The sequence below is a fragment of the Pleuronectes platessa genome, chromosome 24 (genome assembly GCF_947347685.1).
Source record: "Pleuronectes platessa chromosome 24, fPlePla1.1, whole genome shotgun sequence".
Classification (NCBI taxonomy): domain Eukaryota; kingdom Metazoa; phylum Chordata; class Actinopteri; order Pleuronectiformes; family Pleuronectidae; genus Pleuronectes; species Pleuronectes platessa.
In genome coordinates, this window is record NC_070649.1 from 1,955,913 (window position 1) to 1,978,025 (window position 22,113).

The 22,113-nt window shown below is 46.4% G+C and overlaps 3 protein-coding genes across 3 annotated transcripts; 2 read left to right on the plus strand and 1 right to left on the minus strand.

Annotated features, from left to right (window-relative positions):
• Nucleotides 1-255: 255 nt before the first annotated feature.
• LOC128431126 (kelch-like protein 41b) lies at nucleotides 256-3,719 on the plus strand. The gene is given in 7 exon segments (XM_053417349.1): nucleotides 256-1,368; nucleotides 2,039-2,196; nucleotides 2,473-2,580; nucleotides 2,849-2,972; nucleotides 2,974-3,035; nucleotides 3,383-3,529; nucleotides 3,608-3,719. Coding segments are annotated over 7 exon segments (1,824 nt in total).
• Nucleotides 3,720-4,918: 1,199 nt separating this feature from the next.
• LOC128431214 (2-oxoglutarate receptor 1) lies at nucleotides 4,919-7,008 on the plus strand. Its single transcript, XM_053417462.1, has 2 exons — nucleotides 4,919-4,999; nucleotides 5,989-7,008. The coding sequence occupies exon 2, from the start codon at nucleotides 5,998-6,000 to the stop codon at nucleotides 7,006-7,008; it is 1,011 nt and encodes a 336-aa protein (XP_053273437.1). The 5' UTR covers nucleotides 4,919-4,999; nucleotides 5,989-5,997.
• A 2,763-nt stretch (nucleotides 7,009-9,771) lies between these two features.
• Nucleotides 9,772-21,555, minus strand: LOC128431136 (heparan-sulfate 6-O-sulfotransferase 3-B). Its single transcript, XM_053417363.1, has 2 exons — nucleotides 20,996-21,555; nucleotides 9,772-11,044 (listed from the first exon to the last, which is right to left on the minus strand). Exons 1-2 carry the CDS (start codon nucleotides 21,535-21,537, stop codon nucleotides 10,285-10,287), a joined length of 1,302 nt encoding a protein of 433 aa, XP_053273338.1. The 5' UTR covers nucleotides 21,538-21,555; the 3' UTR covers nucleotides 9,772-10,284.
• Between the last annotated feature and the right edge of the window lie 558 nt (nucleotides 21,556-22,113).

A 22,113-nucleotide genomic window follows, 5' to 3' on the forward strand; every position in this document is an offset into this window, starting at 1 on the left:
TCAGTCTGTGGCAGCAGCTGCTCCAGTCCAGGCCTGCGCTGTGATTCGGCTCAGTCGGATTCCTCCGGTCTGCAGCGGGCAGGGGGCTATATTTAGAGCGGGACAGGATTACATGTCAGGGTCTTCACACCGGGACCCTTTTCTGTGCTCTCCCTTTTCCAACCAGGACCGACTGCCAGCAGGACCAGCGGCCGTCACCTCCTTCCTCTCTCCACAGACCTCTCGTCCGCCTGCCGTGTCCCCTCCTGACTCACCATGGACCCCAACGCCATCAAGGAGGAGCTGCGCCTGTTCCAGAGCACGCTGCTCCAGGACGGGCTGAAGGAGCTGCTGAATGAGAACAAGTTTGTGGACTGCACCCTGAAGGTGGGCGACCGCAGCTTCCCCTGCCACCGGCTCATCATGGCCGCCTGTAGCCCCTACTTCAGGGAGATCTTCTTCACAGAGGACGGCAAGGAAGTGGAGAACACCAAGGAGGTGGTCCTGGAAGACGTCAACCCCTCCATCCTGGACATGATCGTCCAGTACCTCTACTCGGCCGAGATCGATCTCACCGACGACAACGTTCAGGATATAATCGCTGTGGCCAACAGGTTCCAGATCCCCTCTGTGTTCACCGTGTGCGTGAACTACCTCCAGAAGAAGATGTCCCTGATCAACTGCTTGGCCATTTTTAGGATGGGCCTGGTGCTCAACTGTCCCCGGCTCGCTGTGGCCGCACGCAATTACATCGCTGACCGCTTCGAGGCCCTCTACAAAGAAGAGGAGTTCCTCATCCTCGCTCCTCACGAACTCTTCGCCATCATCGGGGGCGACTCGCTGAACGTGGAGAAGGAGGAGCTGGTGTTCGAGGCCGTCATGGCCTGGGTCCGCCACGACAAAGACAAGCGCCTCAGTGTCCTGAAGGACGCGTTCAACTGCATCCGCTTCCGTCTGCTCCCGGAGAAGTACTTCCAAGACCGAGTGGAGACGGACGACATCATCAAGGCCGACCCGGAGCTGCAGAAGACGATCCAGGTCGTCAGGGACGCCTTCAAGGGGAAGCTCCCGGACAAACCCCTGAAGAAGGAAGGGGAGGAGGGAGCTGACAAGGAGGCAGGTGAGGAGGAGGACAGCCCGTTCCCCGGGTTCCTGAATGACAGCCGCAGACACGGCATGTTCACCCGTGACTTCATCGTCATGATCAACGACACGGCGGCGGTGGCGTACGACGTCAGCGAGAACGAGTGCTTCCTGGCGGCCATGTCGGAGCAGGTGCCTCGAAACCACGTGAGCCTGGCGTCCCAGAAGAACCAGCTCTACATCATCGGGGGACTGTTTGTGGACGAGGAGAACAAGGACGTGCCTCTGCAGTGCTACTTCTACTTGGTGAGCAGCTCCTTCGTCCAAACTCGGGAGAAGAAGCTGAAGAAGACTTTGGGAAATCTTGATGAGAAGATAGAGATTATCAATCTTAGATGAACCATCACATGTACCTTTAATACGAAGCTGTGGTTGTTGGACAGACCCGTTAAAACATTGGGAATATTAATAATTAATGACACAGGAAAGAAAAGAAGAAGGGTGTGTGTGATTATTTATTCAGCACACAAATCACAGCGGTTATTTAAACTATATTAATTATAAACCCAGTGCAGTAAAAGTTTTGAGGCGTCATCATCAACTTATCAGCAAAACTTATGTTTTGACCAAAAAGCCTCTAGAGCATTTATAGAGCGACAGAAAAACTCTTCTAATCCTCAATAAAACAGAATCTACGTTTTCCTATTATTAAGAACTTTTCCAACAGGTTTCTCCTAAGTTAATATTAAACGAGTAGGTCTGACTCAAAGATGTGTGAGAATAATCTTTTATTTCAAGATGGAGCTCAAACCAATAATTGGATATTTCTTTATCATTTTACAGCCTAATCAATATGTTGCTAGCATGTAGGACGGTGATTCACCTCCTTCTTTACGAGGAGACAAAGAGCTAATGGCCACTGAGAGGGTGTTTCATCGTGTTTATTATTATCGTCTCTCTCTCTCTCTCTCCCCAGTTGGACCCGCTCACCTCTGACTGGGTCGCTCTGCCGCCCATGCCCTCCCCCCGGTGCCTCTTCAACATCGGAGAGAGCGACAACCTGCTGTTCGCTGTAGCCGGGAAAGACCTGCAGACCAACGAGTCCCTGGATTCTGTGATGTGCTACGACGTGGAGTCAGTGTTCTCTCCTCCCTCCTCCCATGTTTCCTCCTTTCTGTCTGAGTCGGGAGATAATTAACTGCAGGAAGCGAGTGTTGTTCAGGTTGAATGAATCATGATGTGATCACAGCTTTATAATCGACTGTGGTTGTTTGTTCAGTCATTATCGACACATTCCGATTGATCTGACTCATGATCACATGTACGAAGCATGTTCCAGGCCCTCCTGTCCTCACTGTGGCCCCGTGAGTCTAAAGAGCCTCTAGTGACCATGTGACCTCCTTTCTTCAGGAAGATGAAGTGGAGTGAGAGCAAGAAGCTTCCTCTGAAGCTCCACGGCCACGCTGTCCTGTCCCACGGAGGACTGGTCTACTGCATCGGAGGAAAGACGGACGACAAGTGAGTGTGTGTGTGTGTGTCTTTGTGTGTGTGTGTGTGTGTGTGTGTGTGTGTGTGTGTAGGCAGCAGCTGTTTGTGATCTATCATCCTCCCACACTGCACAAATACTCTGCTGCCATCCATGAGGATCTGACATGTTACTACCAGGGACTTTTTAAGATGGAGGACATAACATGGCTGTAGCATTGGTCTTAAACCCCGCCTCCTCCATGTTAGTGAATGGGACACGAACCAAACCAACATGTCATCCCTCCCTTCTCCTCCTCAGCAAAGCTCTCAATAAGATGTTCGTGTACAACCACAAACAGTCGGAGTGGAGGGAGCAGGCGGCCATGAAGACGCCCAGAGCCATGTTCGGAGCCGTCGTCCATGACGGAAAGATGGTGGTGGCCGGGGGGGGTGAACGAGGAAGGACTCACTGCGTCGTGTGAAGCTTACGACTTCACAACAAACAAGTAGGATTCTAACTCCAGCTTTCTTTTCTCTTCTTAGTCTGGTTAGGACATTCTATTTGTTAAAACATACAATCAAAAATATACATTTTAACAAAAGAAATATATAGTGTATTTAATGAAACTGTTATGATAAGGAATATGAAATCTGATTTAATGATACTCAATTTGTCAGCATTAAATCATTATGTCTTATTTCTTTATTCAATATAACCTCGATCGCTTTGAGCCTCTGTATTTTGTGTCTCATCCACTAAATATGAAAGGGTGAATTTCAGTGAATGCACCAAAGTTCAAAAGACTCAGTGAAGGCTCCATCTTGACCTTCTCTGAATGCCACCTCTCCTCAGGTGGGAGCCCTTCACAGAGTTTCCCCAGGACCGGAGCTCCGTCAACCTGGTGAGCACCGGTGGCGCTCTGTTCGCCGTGGGCGGCTTTGCCATGATCCAGACGGAGAACAAGGAGCTGGCCCCCACAGAGGTCACTGACGTCTGGCAGTAAGTCTGAGCTCTGGGTCTGATGTCCCCTCTGTGTGGTTGTTCTGCTGGGTCTGACTCTGATGTGTCTGTCCTCAGGTACGAGGAGGACACGAAGCAGTGGAGTGGGATGCTGAGGGAGATGCGTTACGCTGCCGGCTCCTCCTGCGCCTCCATGCGCCTCAACGCTGCCAGGATGGCCAAGCTGTAAACAGAGTCACCCCAGAAACCTCCATCCTCCTCCTCCTCCTCCTCCTCCTCCTCCTCCTCCTCTCTCTCCCTCCATCTTTTCTCTGTGAAGTTGACCTTTGACACTGAACTCAGACATTTTTAATCTGCACTGTAAACACTCGGCTCTGCACCGTCCCCACAGTATCAGAAGAGAAGCCCCAGTTTAGATGAAACCTCGCAGCTCTGTTTACGTCCTTTCTAGCTCTTCTTTTATAAAATAAACTTCTTTGATTTGTTTTGATTTCGTCTCATCTGTAAAAATCATAAAAAACATAAAACACACCTGCACTGTGTTTGTAGATTCTTTGTCCTTTGAGGTAAACAAGGAAGTGGGTTTACAGCAGGTTTAGACTCTGGGTTTTAAACCCAGGTTAATAATATTCAAACAGGTCACACACTCATTCATGTGCGTGTGAACAACGAGACGAGTGAGGTCACTTTTAACTTCACTGTGTTTTCATTGGTGCTAGAAGTGAATAATTCGGGTTGAGAAGGAGAAGCAACTTATTATTTGATGCACGATTCTCGATCCTGATCCAACATCATGATCCAGGATGTGGTCGCAGCAGCAAATCTAGATCTGCACCATAAATCACATTCATGTGATGAAGAGGAGGAAGGAGAAGCTCCATGTGTTGTTGTTGAGTCCCATGAGACAAACTGTGATTTGATCTCGGCTACACAAATAAAGTTTGATGTGATTTTATAATGATTAATATGTTTCATACTTGTCTGATATAAGATAAATTCTTTCACATAACTAAGAACAAGTCCAGAAAAATAGGCTGCGTCGGGACAAACATGACGGATCCCAAGAATATCTTCTCTCCTGTAGGATCCTTGGATGAGGACAAAGTGACAGCACAGGAATTTGATTGAAAATGGGTGGATTCCTTGTTCAAGAACATTCATCTGTGTTCAGGGTTGAAAACACTTGATGACCGAATGTTTTCTCTGAAACCAGGGTCTGTCTGTGCCAGGTTCAGGTAATGACCTGGTGAATCTGTTACTGGACTTCACCTGAAACCAGATCGTTGCAGAATATCTAAAGCAGACCCTTGCACTTTATCGGCTCAGGCATGACACCAGGAAGTCGGAGCTGAAGCCGAGAAACAACAATGGGCTTTCAAAGTGAAATAAGCTGGAGTTCCCCCCTGGGTGTGGGAACTGTCTGAGTGGGAGGAGGAGTGACGGAGGAATGGATCTGGACAAGAGACCAGGGGACGCAGAAGGTTTGGACTGAAGACGCTGTCGCTCACAGTGAGTAGAAAATGATTTTTTAACTTTGTCCTTATCTTTTTGATGCTTTTTATGTTTACAGGTGAAATTGTTTAAAGGGGAACAAGCTCCCACAGAGTGTTAATGTCTCCTCTCATCCACAATGAGAGCAGCACTGACAGCTGAGGAGGCCAGAGGTGCTGTCATATCCACATTCTGTTTGTTTCTTTCCCACTGAGTTTGCTTGATTGTTTGCTTCTCTGCTCGTCTGCTCATCTCCGGGTTGTTTCCTCCTTCCTGCAGCAGTAATCACCTCCGACAGCCATGAGGGAGGTGAGGGGGAGAGGGAAGGAGGACTCGCTTGAAGCCTCCTTGTTATCTCATGTATTCATCCACTGCAAACTTCCAATATGAAAAAGCAAAAATACAGAATTTGTTCATTATACTTGAAAATGCAAATGACTCTGTTTGTCTGTTTGTCTCCTGAACCTCTTTTCTTCACACTCAACAAATTCCTTGACACTTCAGCCAATGATGCAGCGGCAGGTGTGAACCTAAAGTTCCCACTTGCGGCCCAAATAGCATAAAACAAACTCGGCCATCTTTGACACCTTTGGTTGACCTGCGGTTTAGTTATGACTCAAATCTGGCAAACGTCATTCCACTCAGCTTGTGGGACATACCAAGTTTGCTATGTGTGTTTAATGTTTAATGATTTGGTTTCTGCTGAAAAATCTATGAACAGCTTAGTTATTCTATAGAGATTTAAAAAATGTAGATACAAACACATACATTCAGCAACAGGACGTGTATTCTATTTGTATTTTTTATAAAGAATTCAATGTGATTTAAATTTCAAGGCAATTAAGCAATTGAATCAAATCTATAATTTCCTGTTCCATTAATCTTCATATTGTGTTTAATTGTAAATTTAAAAAAATGTCATGAAGTGTTTGAGTTTATAACCTGTTTGAAAATGAATCAGTAAAATTGTTTTAGTAAAAACAATTGTGTAATTGTTTTTCAAACAGGGCTCCAGAATGGCGAACATCAGCGACAATGGAGAGCACCAGAACTGCACGTTGGTGGACCAGCAGTTGAAATGTTATTTCCTGCCCGTCGCCTACTCCCTCATCTTCATCGTGGGCCTGGTGGGAAACGTGACCTCCATCGGCGTCTACCTGACGAAGCTGCGTCCCTGGAAGAGCAGCAGCATCATCATGGTCAACCTGGCGCTGACCGACCTCCTGTACGTCCTCAGCATGCCCTTCCTGGTTTACTACTACAGCAACGGGGACTCGTGGACGTTCGGCGAATTCATGTGCCGCTTCGTGCGCTTCGGGTTTCACTTCAACTTGTACGGCAGCATCCTCTTCCTCACGTGTCACGCAGTTTTCCGCTTCGTGGTGGTGACCAGGCCTTTGAAGGCCGCGCAGGTGCAGCAGCCGTGTTGGGGAATCGTTGCGTGTTCCTTTGTTTGGATCATCACCGCCGCTGAGATAGCTCCCATGTTGAAGATGATAACGGTGGAGGAACTCGACAACAAGACGTTCTGTATGGACTTCGCCAGCGTCATAGGTCAGTCTTCTGAATTGCACTGGTATAGCTGGCTGCTCACCACGCTCGGATTTCTGCTCCCCCTAGTGGTGGTGTTCATCTGCTGCATCGGTATCGTGATGAAGCTTGCAGAAGGGCCCGGTGCGAGCACGTCCAGTCGGATGCGAGCGAGTCGTGTGACCGTGCTGATCCTGGTGGTGTTCGTTGTGTGTTTCCTGCCGTACCACATCCTGCGTGTGTTGCGAGTAGAAACTCAACATACGCCAAACACACTGTGCATTAATGAGCGGGTCATCCACGCCGCGTACATCATCTCCAGGCCTCTGGCGGGACTCAACACGTGTTTTAACCTGGCTCTGTACACTCTGTCAGGTGACAAGTTCAAGGGAGCGTTCCTCAGCACGTTCCAGTGGAAGGGTTGGCAGACCAAGGCCCGGTCGCTGCTGCTCAAGGCCTTCGTCAGCAGAGCAGCCACTGACACGGCTGCTGTGTGAGGAGCACCACCTGCCCAACACCTGCTGTCAGACAGGAGGCTCTGCAGACCTGCTCCAACTAGTTCTGCTGAGGTCATGTCTGAATACGGCTTCATCTCACAGACAGTAACTCACTCTGAGGTGTTGAATCACAGATTGTAAAGAAACTGACCTATTAGTGTCGGGTAGAAAGTGTGTGTCAACCCCTACGTGTAAATATATACAAAGGTAAACGTTTATATGTTAGAATAGACTCTATCTTTAACTGTCAGAGTGATTTACCTGATTGTGATATATAATACTATTATAATCCATAACGTAAAGTTGTGCATGTTTTGATGACTAAACTTTTAGTGATCCCTCTCGACGTATAATGTGTGTATGTCCTTTGCATATCCTAGGTAATACTTTTATTGTGTGTGTGAATGAAGTGATAACAGAGCTATAACCTGGGCCGAGCTGCGTAAATATAGAAACAACTGTTTTATTCTTGTGACGCGATGCAAACTTATGGAAATCCTCATTGACTCCAAACCATAAATATATGTGTCTCACCTGTCCTGAGCAGATTCAGCACATTTAAAATTCACACTGACATTCAAACAGCTGTAAAACAATATACTAATAAAAACAATACAATACACAAGACCTATATGAAGTAGCATTGTTTCTTATTGTTCAATTTCAGACTATTCCTTTTTAACTTGTGAAGCACCTTGTTACTGTATTTTTAAAGCCACGATATAGATAAAGTTTATTTTAGAAGGTTTTTTATGCGGTGGAAAATATGTTGTTCATACCGAAGCCACTAGGTGTCACTGTGGCGCCTGTATGAAGAAATAGCGAGGGACAGAGCCGGAAATGGAAAAAAACAACCCGGAAGTGTAGAACCTCCCATTTTCACTGATGGAGCTGGATGATTTCTAAATTGGTAAATATGCTTTAAAACGTGATTATTAATAAAAATGAGAGTATTTAAAAGTGTAAAATATGAACTGTTTGCTTCCTCTCTGTTTTCAGATCCAGAACATGTTCGCTGAATAAACTGGAGAAACTTTTACCCTCTGAAAACAATGTAAGTTCACTTTTAAGACTTTGTTATTGTTCCTGTTCTAGAACTTTCTCTTATTCAGATTTAACAGTTTCAATAACCGAGGACTGAAATCAGTTTGTTTTTAAAATGCAACTTTAGTTTGTGTGTCGACAAGAAACATTTATTTCAGCGTCATTTCCCAATACATATGTAACTTTGGCCACTAGGGGTCGTTAAGCAGCAGTTAATGAATTAGTAAATTGATATAAAAACAGAATGAATCCTTATGATTGGCAGCTGAGTCTGACTCGTGATTGGTTGAGGGCTCGTTTCACTGGGACCTTGCTTCTGCGCTGGTTCCCAAGATGGCAGCCTTTATATTCTGGTTTCATTATGGATAGTGGGAGGAGGTGGAGACATGTCGTCCATCTTGATTTGAAGTGTGAGGTTGCATCAGATGCTACTTTCTTGAATTTAGAATTTATCATGTCTCACATTGTGAATTTCCTTCATTCAAAATCCTCTGGAAACAGGTGGGAGTTCTCCTGCAGCTGCTGATCTGTGAAACCCTCTGAGCTTGTATCGAAGCACTTAGCTGCGTCTCTCTGTGCAGATGGCATTTATTTTTATTTATCTTCCCCCCTGAACTAACATTTCTCACTTCCAAAGCCGACATGTGCTGACAACTCAGGAACCAGTGGGTTGGAATCCGACTTGTGTTGATGGCTCCGATACTGCGATGTACGAAACTTAGAGAAACGTGGAAAAAAAACAAACAGCCCTTTGAAACCTCCTGGGACAAAGTCTCCCTGTCAACACAGACACATCCTGCGCAGACAATGGAAGCTTTCACATTATTTGTCTTTCACTGGCTGCTTCATCCTTGATCACGGATGTTTCTGCTGCGCTGCCTTCTCCTGGTTTATGGCTGCGATCAAACAAATAGGAAGCTGTGGCAAATAACAAGTATGGAATTGGACTAATATTTAAGGAGTCCATGTACACAGAGAGTTGTTATCACAGGCTTATATAATTCTATCTTTATCTGTTCCATGTTGTGCAAGTAGAACGTAAGGTGTGACTGGGGATAGAACCGTTTCCTTTTCTGCCCCCGATCTCACCGTGAAGGAACAATTCTTTAATGTTCTCCAGTGTCTGTGGGAATGTGTTGAAACAGATTGCTTTTCTACTCGAGTGCAAATGGAAGCGTCAGTCTGAATTTCCCACGGGATTAATAAAGTATCCATCTATCATCTATCTATCTATCTGTGTTTGTCGGACTATGGAAGCACAAGGCGTTCAGCCAGTCACCGGGCTGCTTCTGTTCTCTGCTGCAGCAGAGTCATGGTCAATTGAACTTTAAACGATCAATTTGTGAGCGAAGAGCCTGTGATCAATGTCCTAATGGTGGAAATACCAATGTTCCATCACAGTGATGTAAGAGCTCTGGAGCTGGCTCTGACAGGCTGTCTTTCAGGCGCTGCTCTCCTCCAGAGCAAGCCTCCGTGTGCGTCAGTGCGTCAGTGTGTCTGTGTGTGTGTGTGTGTGTCTGTGTGTGTGTGTGTGTGTGGTTATGGGAAGAAGTTGTCACACCGTGTGAGGATTTCAGATTTTTATGGTGAGAACATGCTGTGAAAAAAGGAGCAAAGCAAGAACATGTGCATGTACACTTGCGTACCAGAGAGGCGGTCAGGGACAAATTTACATCACTGGATACTGCATGTTTTTTATTCAACACATTTCCTGGAAGAAATCGCGTTGATTGTTTCTGCAGCTCCGAGAGTCAGAAAGAAAAACACAGCGTCAAGGTTGTGCTTTGATATTCTTATGAAGCCAAACACCACAGAGCAACTACAGGATTCCACTGCTGGACACGGCGCTAGATCACAGACACAGAGCATCCAAAGAGTCGCCATTTTGAAAAGATACTAAATCTGCCCTTCGTCATCAGACACGTTATTTATTTATTTAATTTCACAGGAAACATTCTCGCTGCTCTGAGCACATTCAAAGCACTGGCTATCAAATAAATAAATACATTTCACAACTGCAGTGCCAGAACAGCCATGAGAAAAAAATCAAATACAAAATGTTTATGTTGCCATGACAAATACATCCATCATAAATATTAAGACACCACTGGGCAGTCCAACAAAGCGTCATGAGAGCAGGAGGTTTGGCAGATTCCCAGCAGAGGAGACGGAGGGAGGAGCACGATGAATCAGACCAGTCAGCACCTCGCTGGTTTCAGTTCTGTGTTCTCCTCACCACTGCACCACCTGGCTGCTGTAATCCTCTGTGGTGGCCTCATTCCCCAGCACCTTCACCACGTCCTGCTCCTCGTCTTCCTCCTCTCCTCCTCCTCCTAGTCTCCAGAGCTCAGTCAGATAAGTCCTGTGCAGCTTCTGCCTGTGATGCCTCTCCTGCCTCCTCCTCAGCCGCTCCTCCTGGTGCTGCCTCTGCCGGTTGTACTGGTAGCGCCGCAGGAACAGCTCCTTGGCGTACTCGTACAGCTCCATGTCGAGGGCGTTCAGCCCCTCGATGCGCCACCGCACCTTCTCACTGATTCCCACGCTGGCCGCGCGCGTGCTGTTGATCTGCGTGAAGGCCTGGATGAAGCGCAGGCCAAACGTCCGCTCGAACAGGTACTGCGTCTTGCGCTGGAACTCCGTCAGGCCGTAGAAAGCCATGTTGCGCAGGTTGGCCTTGGCGCTGGCGAGCAGCACGTGGCCTCGCTCCAGCTCGCTCATGGAGGACATGTTGTAGCAGCCCACCAGGCTGAGGTCGGCCAGCATGCGGACCTGGCGGTTGTTGGCCAGGTTAGACGGGCAGTTCATGAAGTCTGCCAGAGGCACGCCGGTCCAGTCGTCTCCATTGTAGCACGCAGGGAGCTCCTCCTGAGTGGGCGCACGGCCATCACACATGTGGAGCGCTGTTTTCCAAGTGGCCCCGCGCTGCACGTGCTTCCACTCACTGAGGTATCGGGACACGGGGTCACGCAGCATGGTGATGTAGTAGAAATTCCTGCAGAGACAATTAAAGAGACACATGAGATGAGATGTCAAGCATGCACTGGTGGGGTCAGTGGTTCTATTCCTGACAATTGGGCAAGGCATTAAACCCTGAACTATGGGATAAGTGAGTGATGGACAAAGCACCATGTGTGAATGTGTAGTGTGGATGGGTGAAGCTGATCTGTAATGTGAAGCGAGAAAAACACTTCCACCCGGTGAAGGAGGATGAAACTATACATGAAAATATCTCATATCCTGCTGCAGTTAAAACAGAAATACAGAGCAGAAGAAATATCACAACCCTGGAGGTATGTGGAGCGACTGAAAGTGTGATTAGGGTTTAAATGAAAAACATCATTGAGTGCATCTGTGGGTGTTAGAGAGCAATGCAGAACAAGCGTGTATGTCATTTAATATCCTGCAGATTTCAAATTATTTTTGTTTATGTCTCACCAATTTTCTCCTGTCTACCTCTGGTAATAGATTTTTCTTTCCTCTCCAGCACCTTGTGTGTTTCTGAGTCACTCTGATCCGCCTCAAACGGCGCCTCACAAATTGCTGTAACGCAGCCGCATGGAAACCTTTCAGCTCCCACAGCTCTCTGCTCTCCTCTATAGAGTTCAGTGATGACCGGCAGCGCGGCGAGGTGACTGGAGGAGGCGGCGGCTCAGACTTTCAAAAAGGAAAACAACATGGATGAAAGGGAAATTGAAAAGGTTCGTCTTGTGTGCAAAGATCACCACGACCTCACGGTGTCAGACAGAAACCAGATATTAAGTTCACATGAAAAGCCAAACATTTGATTTCTTTCGGGTTTACTCTCAGTTTTCAGTTAACAGCTAAATAAAGAATTCTGATTCAAGGAGGTTTTGCTGCAATGCTGCTGTGGAAGCTTTCTCTTTCAAAACCCTTTTACATGAACGCTCAGTGCATGATGCAGTCTCCTTCCCACTTGTTACCAGTATAAATCAACATGGTTGAGTTCGTGGAAACAGATTAATCATTAATCAGCTTCCTGTGTTTATTCTCAATCTATTATCGAGTATATCAAGTGTTTCTTTCTATCCTAGTTCACGCAGAGATGTCACTGTAACCAGAGCTCCCAGCAGATATCAGTGTTCTTTCCTCAGAACTGTAGATGCAGATGGACGATGTTAGGTTCAGTGGAGCCAGACAAAGAAAAGAAGTCCGAGGTGTAATGAACTGTTTAGAACAGAACGTGTGTGAGGGAGAGTTCGGACTGTTGGTGATGACAAAACCTGGATATTTACCAAGCAGATGACAGAAAGGAGCGGCTGCTGTGGTAAAATACATCCCTCTCTATTAGTTAAATCTTTCATTTCTAAATCTGACGTGTATTCGATGTAAAAAGCATCAACCAGGAAACCCAGAGCTTTTACAATGAGAGCATCGATGCATCAGCTTTTCAGGTTCGCTGCTAAACTGAGAAATTGGATTTATTGAGGGAGTTGTGTTGGTGAGGAAAGCCTGCTCCACCAAACAGCCTTAAAAGCTCCATAATTCAGCAATTATCGGCAGGCGGCAGATATCAATCAGTTGTGATGTTTACTTAAGTGAGTGGCATGATGATATCATGGCAGAGCTCGTCCGCAGACAGGCACACCACCCACAGATAATGGCCTTTCCACAGTGGAAGCTAAGTGAATTACCCGGCCATCTTCGCTGGCTTGAACGGACGGCCCGAGATGGATGGATGCACACGAGGGGCCTTTGTTGTACTTCCTGGAAAACAGCTCAGCCTCTTCCTCCTCCCGTGCCTATCGTCTCTCTGTGCAGCTCAACGCCAGACAGCCAGATCAATACATGTCCGTGCAGCCCCACCTCCCTGTGTCTGCACTTCCATTGACAAAGAGCAGCAAATGTCAACGCTCTCCTCCTGCTCGTGTCAGCGACTGAGGCAGGGTCAGGTTATGAAGGTCAGCAATAATTACTCAGTGGAGGAATTGCTAAGGGTTTTTCATTCTGGGAAAAAACGGTGTCCCTTTGATAGAAGTCAGATCTCTGTCCCTCCTACACGGGGGAACTCTGTTTGGGGGAACACTTGCACGTCATGCTGCCAAAAACACAACACTGTCATATTCTCACCTTTTTAAGTTGCCATGTCATTTGCCTGAAACAGTTTGTGAGTTGAGGAGGATTTCCTGAGCTAAAATAACTCCCAGCATGCATCTCTCTTAAACATCATCTGTTACCCGTCCCACTTTTTTCCACGCCGGTGCCTCAGCTCTTTGCTCGTCTGCTAAATGGCTTCTAAGTCTTTTAGGCCTGATAAGGACAAACTGGGAACAATTTTCCAAGTTCTCATATACCTGATCGATCGAGCCCAAATCTCATGTTCTCTGAGAGACCAGCAGCTTCTCCCTCATATAATAGGCAGCGTCTCTATCATCGCACAACCATGCATGTGTATGTGATCATGCAAAGCTGTTCCCTGAAGGTAAAGTGAAATCAGCTTGTCGCATTCTGCCACCGATCAATCCCGAGGCCTCGTTCGTGCCCTTCTCCCCGTCACTCACCTTTCTCCACACGGCAAACCTGCAAACAGTATCGATCGCCCTCTCTCCGTCTCTCTGCCTGATTGTCTCTCTCTCACTCTCTAAATCACCGTCAGAAAGCTACAGAGGAAACTCGCTGCGAGAGATCGATATCTGCCTTGTTAATTCACTCACTAGCATCAAGGACGTTGCCAGTCTCGTGATAAAAGCCCTGATGGAAACTATTTATGCTGCTGAAGTCTGTGGATCGACAACAATCTCATTCATCTTATCCTTGTGAAAAATGACAGTACATCATTTTTCTTTTAGTCGTTTCTGAGGAGCAGTTTCACGGCGTGTGTGTCGTCAATGAAGTTTCTCTAAGCATCACATCTCAAGGCTTTTTCTAGCAGCCAAGTCGCAAGAAGAAACAACTTTGGAAACAATCACAGGACTACACATGGATTTCACACCAAAGTCAGGGTGTTGATAACTGGCCCAGTTGGAGCAAATCCATTATAAAGGTGTTTCTGTGTCCAAGAGGGATCCCTTAACCACTCCCTACTGTCCTGCAAGGGAAATCTAAACCCCTCGCTCATTAACGCTTCAGGCTCATCTCCCTCAAATCTCTTTTTAATGTCCTGTTGGTTGTAATAATGATGGATTTGCTAAATGTTGTTTTATGTGAGTCAGAACAATTCAGGGAGCACACTTAATAATTTTGTATTACATACTAATATCCTGTCGTGATCAGCTACCTGGTCTGCGTCTGTTATCTGTCCATAGTTCACGCTCCCATCCTAAACGTTACCCGGTTGTGAGCAATGTTATCAGCTCACAATACTAGATTCAATATACAGAGAGTGAGGAGAGGAGCGATGAGCACTGAGACCGGCACTGTGATCTTCAGCGGTCGCAGATATGAGATGCTATTTTGGGCAAATAAAGGAAAAGCCCCAGGGATGCTGGTGCGGAGACGAGGGAGCAGAGAACGCTTGCAGAAGGAGGAAGTGTCCAGGCATGCAAGGTGTGAAGCTGTGGTTTCACTGGGAACTAGGTGACAGACTATGTTCCGGCTGCAGCCAGCAAACACTTCAACAAATTGAATTATGCCAAGTATTTCAGGGTTCAAAACAAAGTGAGGTATCGTCTTTGCATCTTCCTCTAGAGACGGAATCATCCATCTGTAGTTATTCACTTTTGGCTGCCTTTCAGGTGGAGACGTTCTCCCAGAGTTCCTAGAGTTCATTTGGTTCTCAAACACACCCACGCGAGCGGAGTGCGGAGGACGTCCACGCACACAACAACCTGGCGTGTGCAGCTTTAGTAGCTTTGGCGTCTTAGCCTTAACCTTTGCTTGACATCTTAATCTTTGCAGCTTTGTGAAGTGTCAGCCGGTCCTCTAGGTCCGTGCACGGATGGAAAGGATAAATGGGAGCCCGAGCTCTGCAAAGGTCACTTCAACCCATACAAACTGTATTTCTGAAAGGCAGTCCTCCGTTTAGAACTACCTGAAGGCTGTTTCCAAGCGTGGGCTGTTTGTTTGACATTGACGCTTTGAAAGTGGTTTACAGCTTTCATCCTTCCAATAAGTATTACTCTGTAAAATCACAAAAAATAAGATTCTCATCACACAGCATATAAGACATACTCAGTCAATAACAAGCTAGAAATCCAGTGGAATAAATGCGGTTCCTCTAATTCAATTCAACAGTTCTATAATAATCGATCATCCGTACAGTAACTCGGCACAAGATAGAAATGGTGAGGCCTTTTGAATGATGGCACATATTGATCTGTCCAATAGAAACTGTTTTCTTGTCTTTAACCAAAACTAATACAAGGTTCTGTATTTTAAAAAGAAAATAAATTTTCCATTCAGCCGACAGGTTTTGTACAAATCTGGACTTGTGGATTAATCGCCCCCTTCCTCCACCCTTGTGTAATAAAACCTGTCTTCATCTGCCCCTAATCCCCCAGGGACTGTGGAGATTACCCAGATCCTCAGAATATCTCACATTTCTCAATGCCAGACGTTCCTCACTGTCATGAGGGAGAGAGGGTTTGATTTACCTCTTTATCTAATTCCTCTCAGTCCATCCAATATCCCACCACAATGAACCACCTCTGCAGAAGGTGACTGAAGTCGTTCTGCAATGATTTAAGTAATATTTTTCATTCCTGCTCGTTTCTGCCCCAATAACTTAAATGATTGTTAATTGTTTTTCCTATCATATAAGGTATTTAAAACAATCTCTTACTGTTATCTACAGACTTTCTTTAAGAGGTGATGATATTTGGAAAGCATTAAAGGCCAAAAATAACCCTAACCCTAATATATAATTGTCATCAATAGCAATATTACAAGGTTAAAGGTTTTGTAGTTACTGGGAGGATTTGAGGGAATTTCTGTTCCCACATCTCACCAGTGTGTCAACAGCAGCAATACAAATACAAAGAGTTAGTGCTGGCAGAGCCGGGATTTATCAGTTCATTATCGTGTCAGTGTCGTGTGACAATTATTGTCAGAAGATGTGTTTCATTGGTTTCTGGAGTTCGAAACAAACATAAATTAATATGATATTGAAGATAAGCAAAAGAGAGTCGTTGAATCACAAGAAGACTATAAACTCTATAAAATCTTCAAAACACAAACTCCCTTGTTCCTTCCCCCCCCCTACAGGAAGTTCAGAGGTCATTCAACGATGGATGACGCGTCTCTTTTCTACAAATATCCAGAGATGAAGCTAAAATGTCCCGGATACGAACGCTGCCATCTTGTCCACATGGAGCCAGAGTCTGTGCAGCAGCGATTTGAGGATCATGGAGCTGCGGTATCAGGATCCCACTGATACATGTGCTCGACCATCAGTGAGTCAATTTAGATTTGTATATCATCAAATATCTAATAACCAAAGTTATCAGGAACATGAAAACCCGAGCAGTGGGAGAAGAACTATCTGTGACAGGAATCCATTTACGTGAACTTTGATTTTCAGTTGTTTGTAATTTATTACCTATACTGCAGCCAGCCACCAGGGGGCGCTGCAGAGGACATATATATCATCCATCTTCATATATTGGCGTTTATTTGTATATATTATTCTCATGCTGCTGTAAATCATGAGATGGAGGTGCTCGCTGTAATACTGACACAGTTAAAGGCCAAGTCATGCACGCTGTCTTCATCAACAGGCCGATGAAGATTTACTGTTGCATGAGTGTGAAGTGGCATACTGCAGCACTACCACTCCCCCCCCCCCCCCACACCTCATGAGCAACATGTCCCACCTTCTTCTCAGAGGTAAACCTGGGTCGTGTAACCATGAGAAATATTGACCAGAATCTAAAAGTATTCTGCACCTGAGGAGAGTTGTCAGATTTATCTGCCCACAGTATATCACAACATCAGGCTGCAGCACCGGCTCTCTCCAAGGACCCGTACATTCACTCTCCGCTAAAAATAAAACCCTGGTGTCAGGTACTGTACATACTCCCACAAGAAGTGACGAATCAGAACTGTCTCCTAATGCAAGACAAGTAGAGGATCTAATTCACCGGCTTCACATCTTCAGGAGAAGATTACATGATTGTTACAGCAGCAGTTGTCAACATGAGGTGATGACAAGAAAGACTAGATTAAAAATAGACAGGAAAATACAGAGAACATGTACAGATTCACGACAGACAGAATATTATTCGAGGAGAGAGAAGTACAGGAGGATTGCACGAGGAAAACACATTTATATATACTGATTCAAGTACATTTCTGATTGTAATAGTTATCAAACACACTGCACTAGCCATACCAGATACCTGAGTGTATTAAATAGAGCAGCGGTACATTTACTGCAGAGTCATTCAACTTTTCTTTGCTCGGAGTAAGAAGGTGTTATTTACAGTCTGATTTGAAGGCATCAGATCCACAGGGAGCAGTTCCTTTGATTTCTGGTCACCGAGGGTCACGTTATTCACACAATCACTGTTCTTGTCACTTGTAGTTTCAACAATACTGTGCGGTTGTCAGCAGCAAAAAAAACCCACCAGTGTCTAAGCTGAGAGTCTGACTTCACAGTCAAAAGAAACGGTGACAGCAACACGGCAGCATTACGCCCAGAGCATTAAGAAATTCTCTCTGCTTCTAACACGTTTTCTCAATTACATACATCCCTTTCTGAAATCTCTGCATGTTTCTCTCTGAAGCCGAGGATTTAAAGTGACTCACTGAAACTGCAAAGGCAGATTAACGTCAGAAACTTGTAACCAGACTTTTTCTTGCCAATGGTCTGATGTGAATTTCAGAAAAAACCTCGAGGAAATCAAATATCTCGAAAACTGCATTTAGATAAAACCGTGTTTTTCATCATGGTTCCTCCCTCTCTTACTACTGAAGCTGCTTATTTCTGCATACTTTCAGTCCCATTATACCATTATCATCATTAGTAACAGGGAACCGTCGCCAAATTAATAGCAGGACCCATTATAACTGTGCCCAGAATGAACTGAGCTAATTGGACTGGTCCTGAGGCGTGTTTCGGCCGGCCTGCATTCTCTGCCCTAATCTGAAATAATGAGGTCAGTAATAAGGTTACACTCTCTGACTGCACAGTGTGAGACCAGCTGCCAAGGACGAACAGAGCAGCAATTGAAGCAGGTTTGACGTCTGGCCTTACAGCAGTTTTGTAGCCCGCTGCGATGTGAATGCTGTAGCCACATGCTGCGAGCAAAGCCCTGCAGGAGCCTGGGACCAGTGGCGTGCCAATCAAAGGCTACTTGAACCAGCCACGTATTTTCTTAAGAGTTTCAGGGGAATCTGCCAGACGTGTGATTGAATGCAGAATATGCTTCTTATGTTAGTCAGTCCGTTTTAACAAAACTAAAACTGCTTGCTATGCATCGCCCTCTCATTTTCTTTCTTGGTGGAAGTTTCTGAGACACATTTACCCACAATCACAACACATCCCCTCGACAATTCAAATCAGCATCCTTGTCATCAAACAGGATATCGACGCATGCAAAGGGATAAAAGCAATGTGAACACATTTCTCTCAACAATGTCGTGAACCTGGCGTTTCTCTACAGAAACGTAATCAGTCAACTTAAGTGAAGTAAAAACTGTGCCGTTAGTTCAAGGGGGACTTTTAGGAATTCAAATGTTATATCTTGTGCCGGAGAGTTACCTATCCCAGTGAAGAGTCTGAGGGCTGAGATAGGACAGTGGAACACGTCACACCCTGCTGCATGTAGCCTGAAGGTGAGCGTGGGCGTCCTCCAGTCCCATGAGGTTTTATCGACCAGTCAGGATCACCAGGCTATTACTAAGTTGGATTGTCTTTGGGAGTCAAACTAGGAACAAATGTTAGGAGCACTTTTTGAAAAACACTTTGCACGATTATGTCTCAACCTCAGGTACCGAGTGTAAAACCATCTGGATTATAAATATATTAAAAACTCTCTCAAGAGCAGTGGGATCAGGGCTGAAATCCAAACAAGCGACTTTTAAATGGTCGATCGGAGAAGAATTAAATATTGTGTTAAGCTGAGCTGTTGCATAAGTTGATAAGACTCACTGATGTGCACAACAAGCACAGACTCAGCTCCATCGCTGCCTCGTGTGCGTCACAGTCCATCATGAAGGGAACAGTGACGACGACCAGGTCCAATAGAACTGCAGCATGAATAAGATGATTGAATGAAAGTAAAACTAAAGGAGGGTCCCGTCAGCACACATCATGGTCCATGGTCATTTATTTAAGTAAACAGACAGAAAATCCACAAAGCATTGGGACGAGAACACTTAATGTGACAGATCCGTGGCTGTTGAACAAGTTATAACTCACAACGATAAATTCATGGGGACCGAGTGATTTGTGACTCAGGGGGCGTTTGGCTCCAATTGAGCCATTTCTTGAGCCTGTCTAATATATATAAACCTAGCATCTGGTCACATGGGAAGACTTCACTTGTAAAAGCTATACGTACTTATGAGTCATCACAGATGAAATATGTCCTTTATGGTCGAAGGATTTAAATGACGACATCACAACCTGCGTGGTCAGACAGAGCAGATGGAGAATCGTCCCTGATGGAGGACGACCCTGACCTCTGGAGAAAGAGCACTGCCCGGATCAATGAGGTATCACGTTATCAGGGAGTACTTCTCAAGAGGACCCGGTGCAGTATCGTATTATATCAGATCTGTCTGTGCTGCGGTGAGCCACAGACGCGTCCTTCTCTGTTAACACCTGCAGGAGTTTATACAGCTCTCATTAGCTCAGTGCATGGAAACATGAGGCTGTAATTGGTGTTTTATAGCAGGGAATCTGGTGCAGAGCCCAGATTTGGTCCCATGTTTAGAAACGACGCCAGCCCATGTCAGCACAGTGCGGATGTTAATGACCGCTGATTTCCCACTAACTGTTACATTGAGTTGACAAGTGGTGACTGGAGTGTGGTCGATTCCCTCCCAGTGCTGACACGGCTCCGAGGCGCCTCCTCACAACTATTTAAAAGGGTTAAATTAAGTCTGATGGCTGCCGTTAATGGACTGGAAGGATTCTTGAAGGCACTCCCACTCCGTGTCGACCCCCCCCCCCCCCCCACCTAATGCTCTCTGTAACATATGGAGATTTGCTCTTTGAACCGACTCGGAGGTAAATTGGCTTCAACACGCGGGCGGCACACCTCGGAGGACCCTGCCCTTCTTAAGTGATTTACTCACTTAAGCTTAGCTCTGCTGGTTCTGTAATTACAGGAAATTGAATCAGACCTTCAGGCGAGGAAACGCTGTGCCTGCTGGCTGCTTCCACATGCCAGGTGGCGAGCATGTTAACACCCTCTGCTCCCTGCGTGACATGTAACTAAGAGGAACTCACATGTGTGGCAGAGCCCTGAGGAAACAGAGAGACCAGGAGAGATGGTTCCACAAAGATACCTCTGGTTTCATGTTGACAGAAGAAACCCTCTGCTACATGAGTTCTAACAATGATCACTGTCCATCACTTGTTCCTCAGAACATCAGAGAACTGGGAAAATGCTCAAGGTTGTGTCGTCAAAGAGCTTTTGTCAAACCAACAACCCAGAACCTCAATGTGATGATCAGCAGATTTTTGTTTCCAAAATATTCATTTGTGGTTTATTGGCCGATCAATTAACAGTTTAATTGTTTGAGTTCCATTCAACAATTAGTGTTTAAAGCGTGTGTGTGTGTGTGTGTGTGTGTGTGTGTGTGTGTGTGTGTGTGTGTGTGTGTGTGTGTGTGTGTGTGTGTGTGTGTGTGTGTGTGTGTGTGTGTGTGTGTGTGTGTGTGTGTGTGTGTGTGTGTGTGTGTGTGTGTGTGTATAAAATAGTAACATTTCAGTGAGTGAACAGGTGAAGGAGATGGTTTCCTCCAGTCTCATGTCCTTCATTGACAAAGGTGAAGTGTATGAATGGATGAATGGATGAAGGTGCAGGGGAGACCTCACCTCTTCCTCCTCTGAGCGCTCTTCTTGTCCCTCTTGTTCATCACCACGGGGACACAGCTCGTCAGCTCGGTCCAGTCTGCGTGCAGCCCGCAGCTCCAGCCGGTGGAGAACCGGGAGAAGAGCCACGACTCGGCCTTCCCGGGCCGGTGGCAGGTGCACTTCCTCTGGCCGGGCATGCAGTCGCAGGGCTGCTCCAGCTGGATGTTCTTCACCAGGTGCCGCCCGAACGTGGTGCCGCCGGTCTTCTGGATGTGGAGGAACACCATCACGTCGTCTCCTCGGATGTTGAAGTCGACTTGTCGGTCCAGGTCTCGCTCCGTGAAGTTGAATCTGGCCGTGATCTTCGAGGGCAGGTCCTCGTCCGCCTCCAGCTCCGGGTAAACTAACTTGAACCCGGACGAGTAGCGCTGGAACAGCCCCTGGTCCTCGCTCCTGAAGTAGCAGGTGTTGGAGTCCGCCGGGCACACGTACTGGTACCCGATCATGAGGAAGAGCACCGCCGCGATGGGGATGAAGATGAGTCGGTTGAACTTCTCCTCCATGGTGGGAAACTGTGAATCACGAAGACGGTGATGTGATGTCCGAGTCGAGCTCCTCTTCCCCGCGTCTCATCCTGCGCGCTCGCTCCTCTCCAGACGCGCGGAGCTCCGGTTCGTGTCCCGCACTCCGGCCTCGTCCTGCACCGCAACACGTCCACTTTCCAAACTTCAGCTGCCTCTGAACACGCACCTACTCCATGGAGGGTGAAGACATGTTGTTTTGAACCGTGTCACTCAGAAGTCGCCTGCGTAAACACAACCTCCAGAGGCGTCTGTGCGTAATGGAGCATCCCCCCCCCCGAGCGGTGCGTTCGGACTCGTCCTGTCAGACACAACCGCTGATCGGTATCTGAGCCCGGAGCGCCCCCCACAAGCAGAGTAGAGCCAACACACCGCGACTTCCTGTCCTCACTGTCAGAATAAAACAAGTATGTGGAAATAGGGTCAATCCAGGGGCGGATCTAGAGGATCACTGGCCCCATCTGAAACCTGATTGGCCCCTGAAATGCCCTCGTCCTTTCATTAGACTGAGTTTTGAATCAACTAGTCACTTAAGCTGTTTTGAGACATGCACTGAAC

Bases quoted from the DNA above. Each gene is read 5' to 3' on its own strand.
- LOC128431214 (XM_053417462.1), top strand. From the start codon at position 5,998: ATGGCGAACATCAGCGACAATGGAGAGCACCAGAACTGCACGTTGGTG.
- LOC128431136 (XM_053417363.1), bottom strand. From the start codon at position 21,537: ATGGAGGAGAAGTTCAACCGACTCATCTTCATCCCCATCGCGGCGGTG. The intron at 11,045-20,995 runs GTGAGGTCTCCC...TTGTCTCTGCAG, and splicing joins AGCGCTCAGAGGAGGAAGAG to GAATTTCTACTACATCACCA.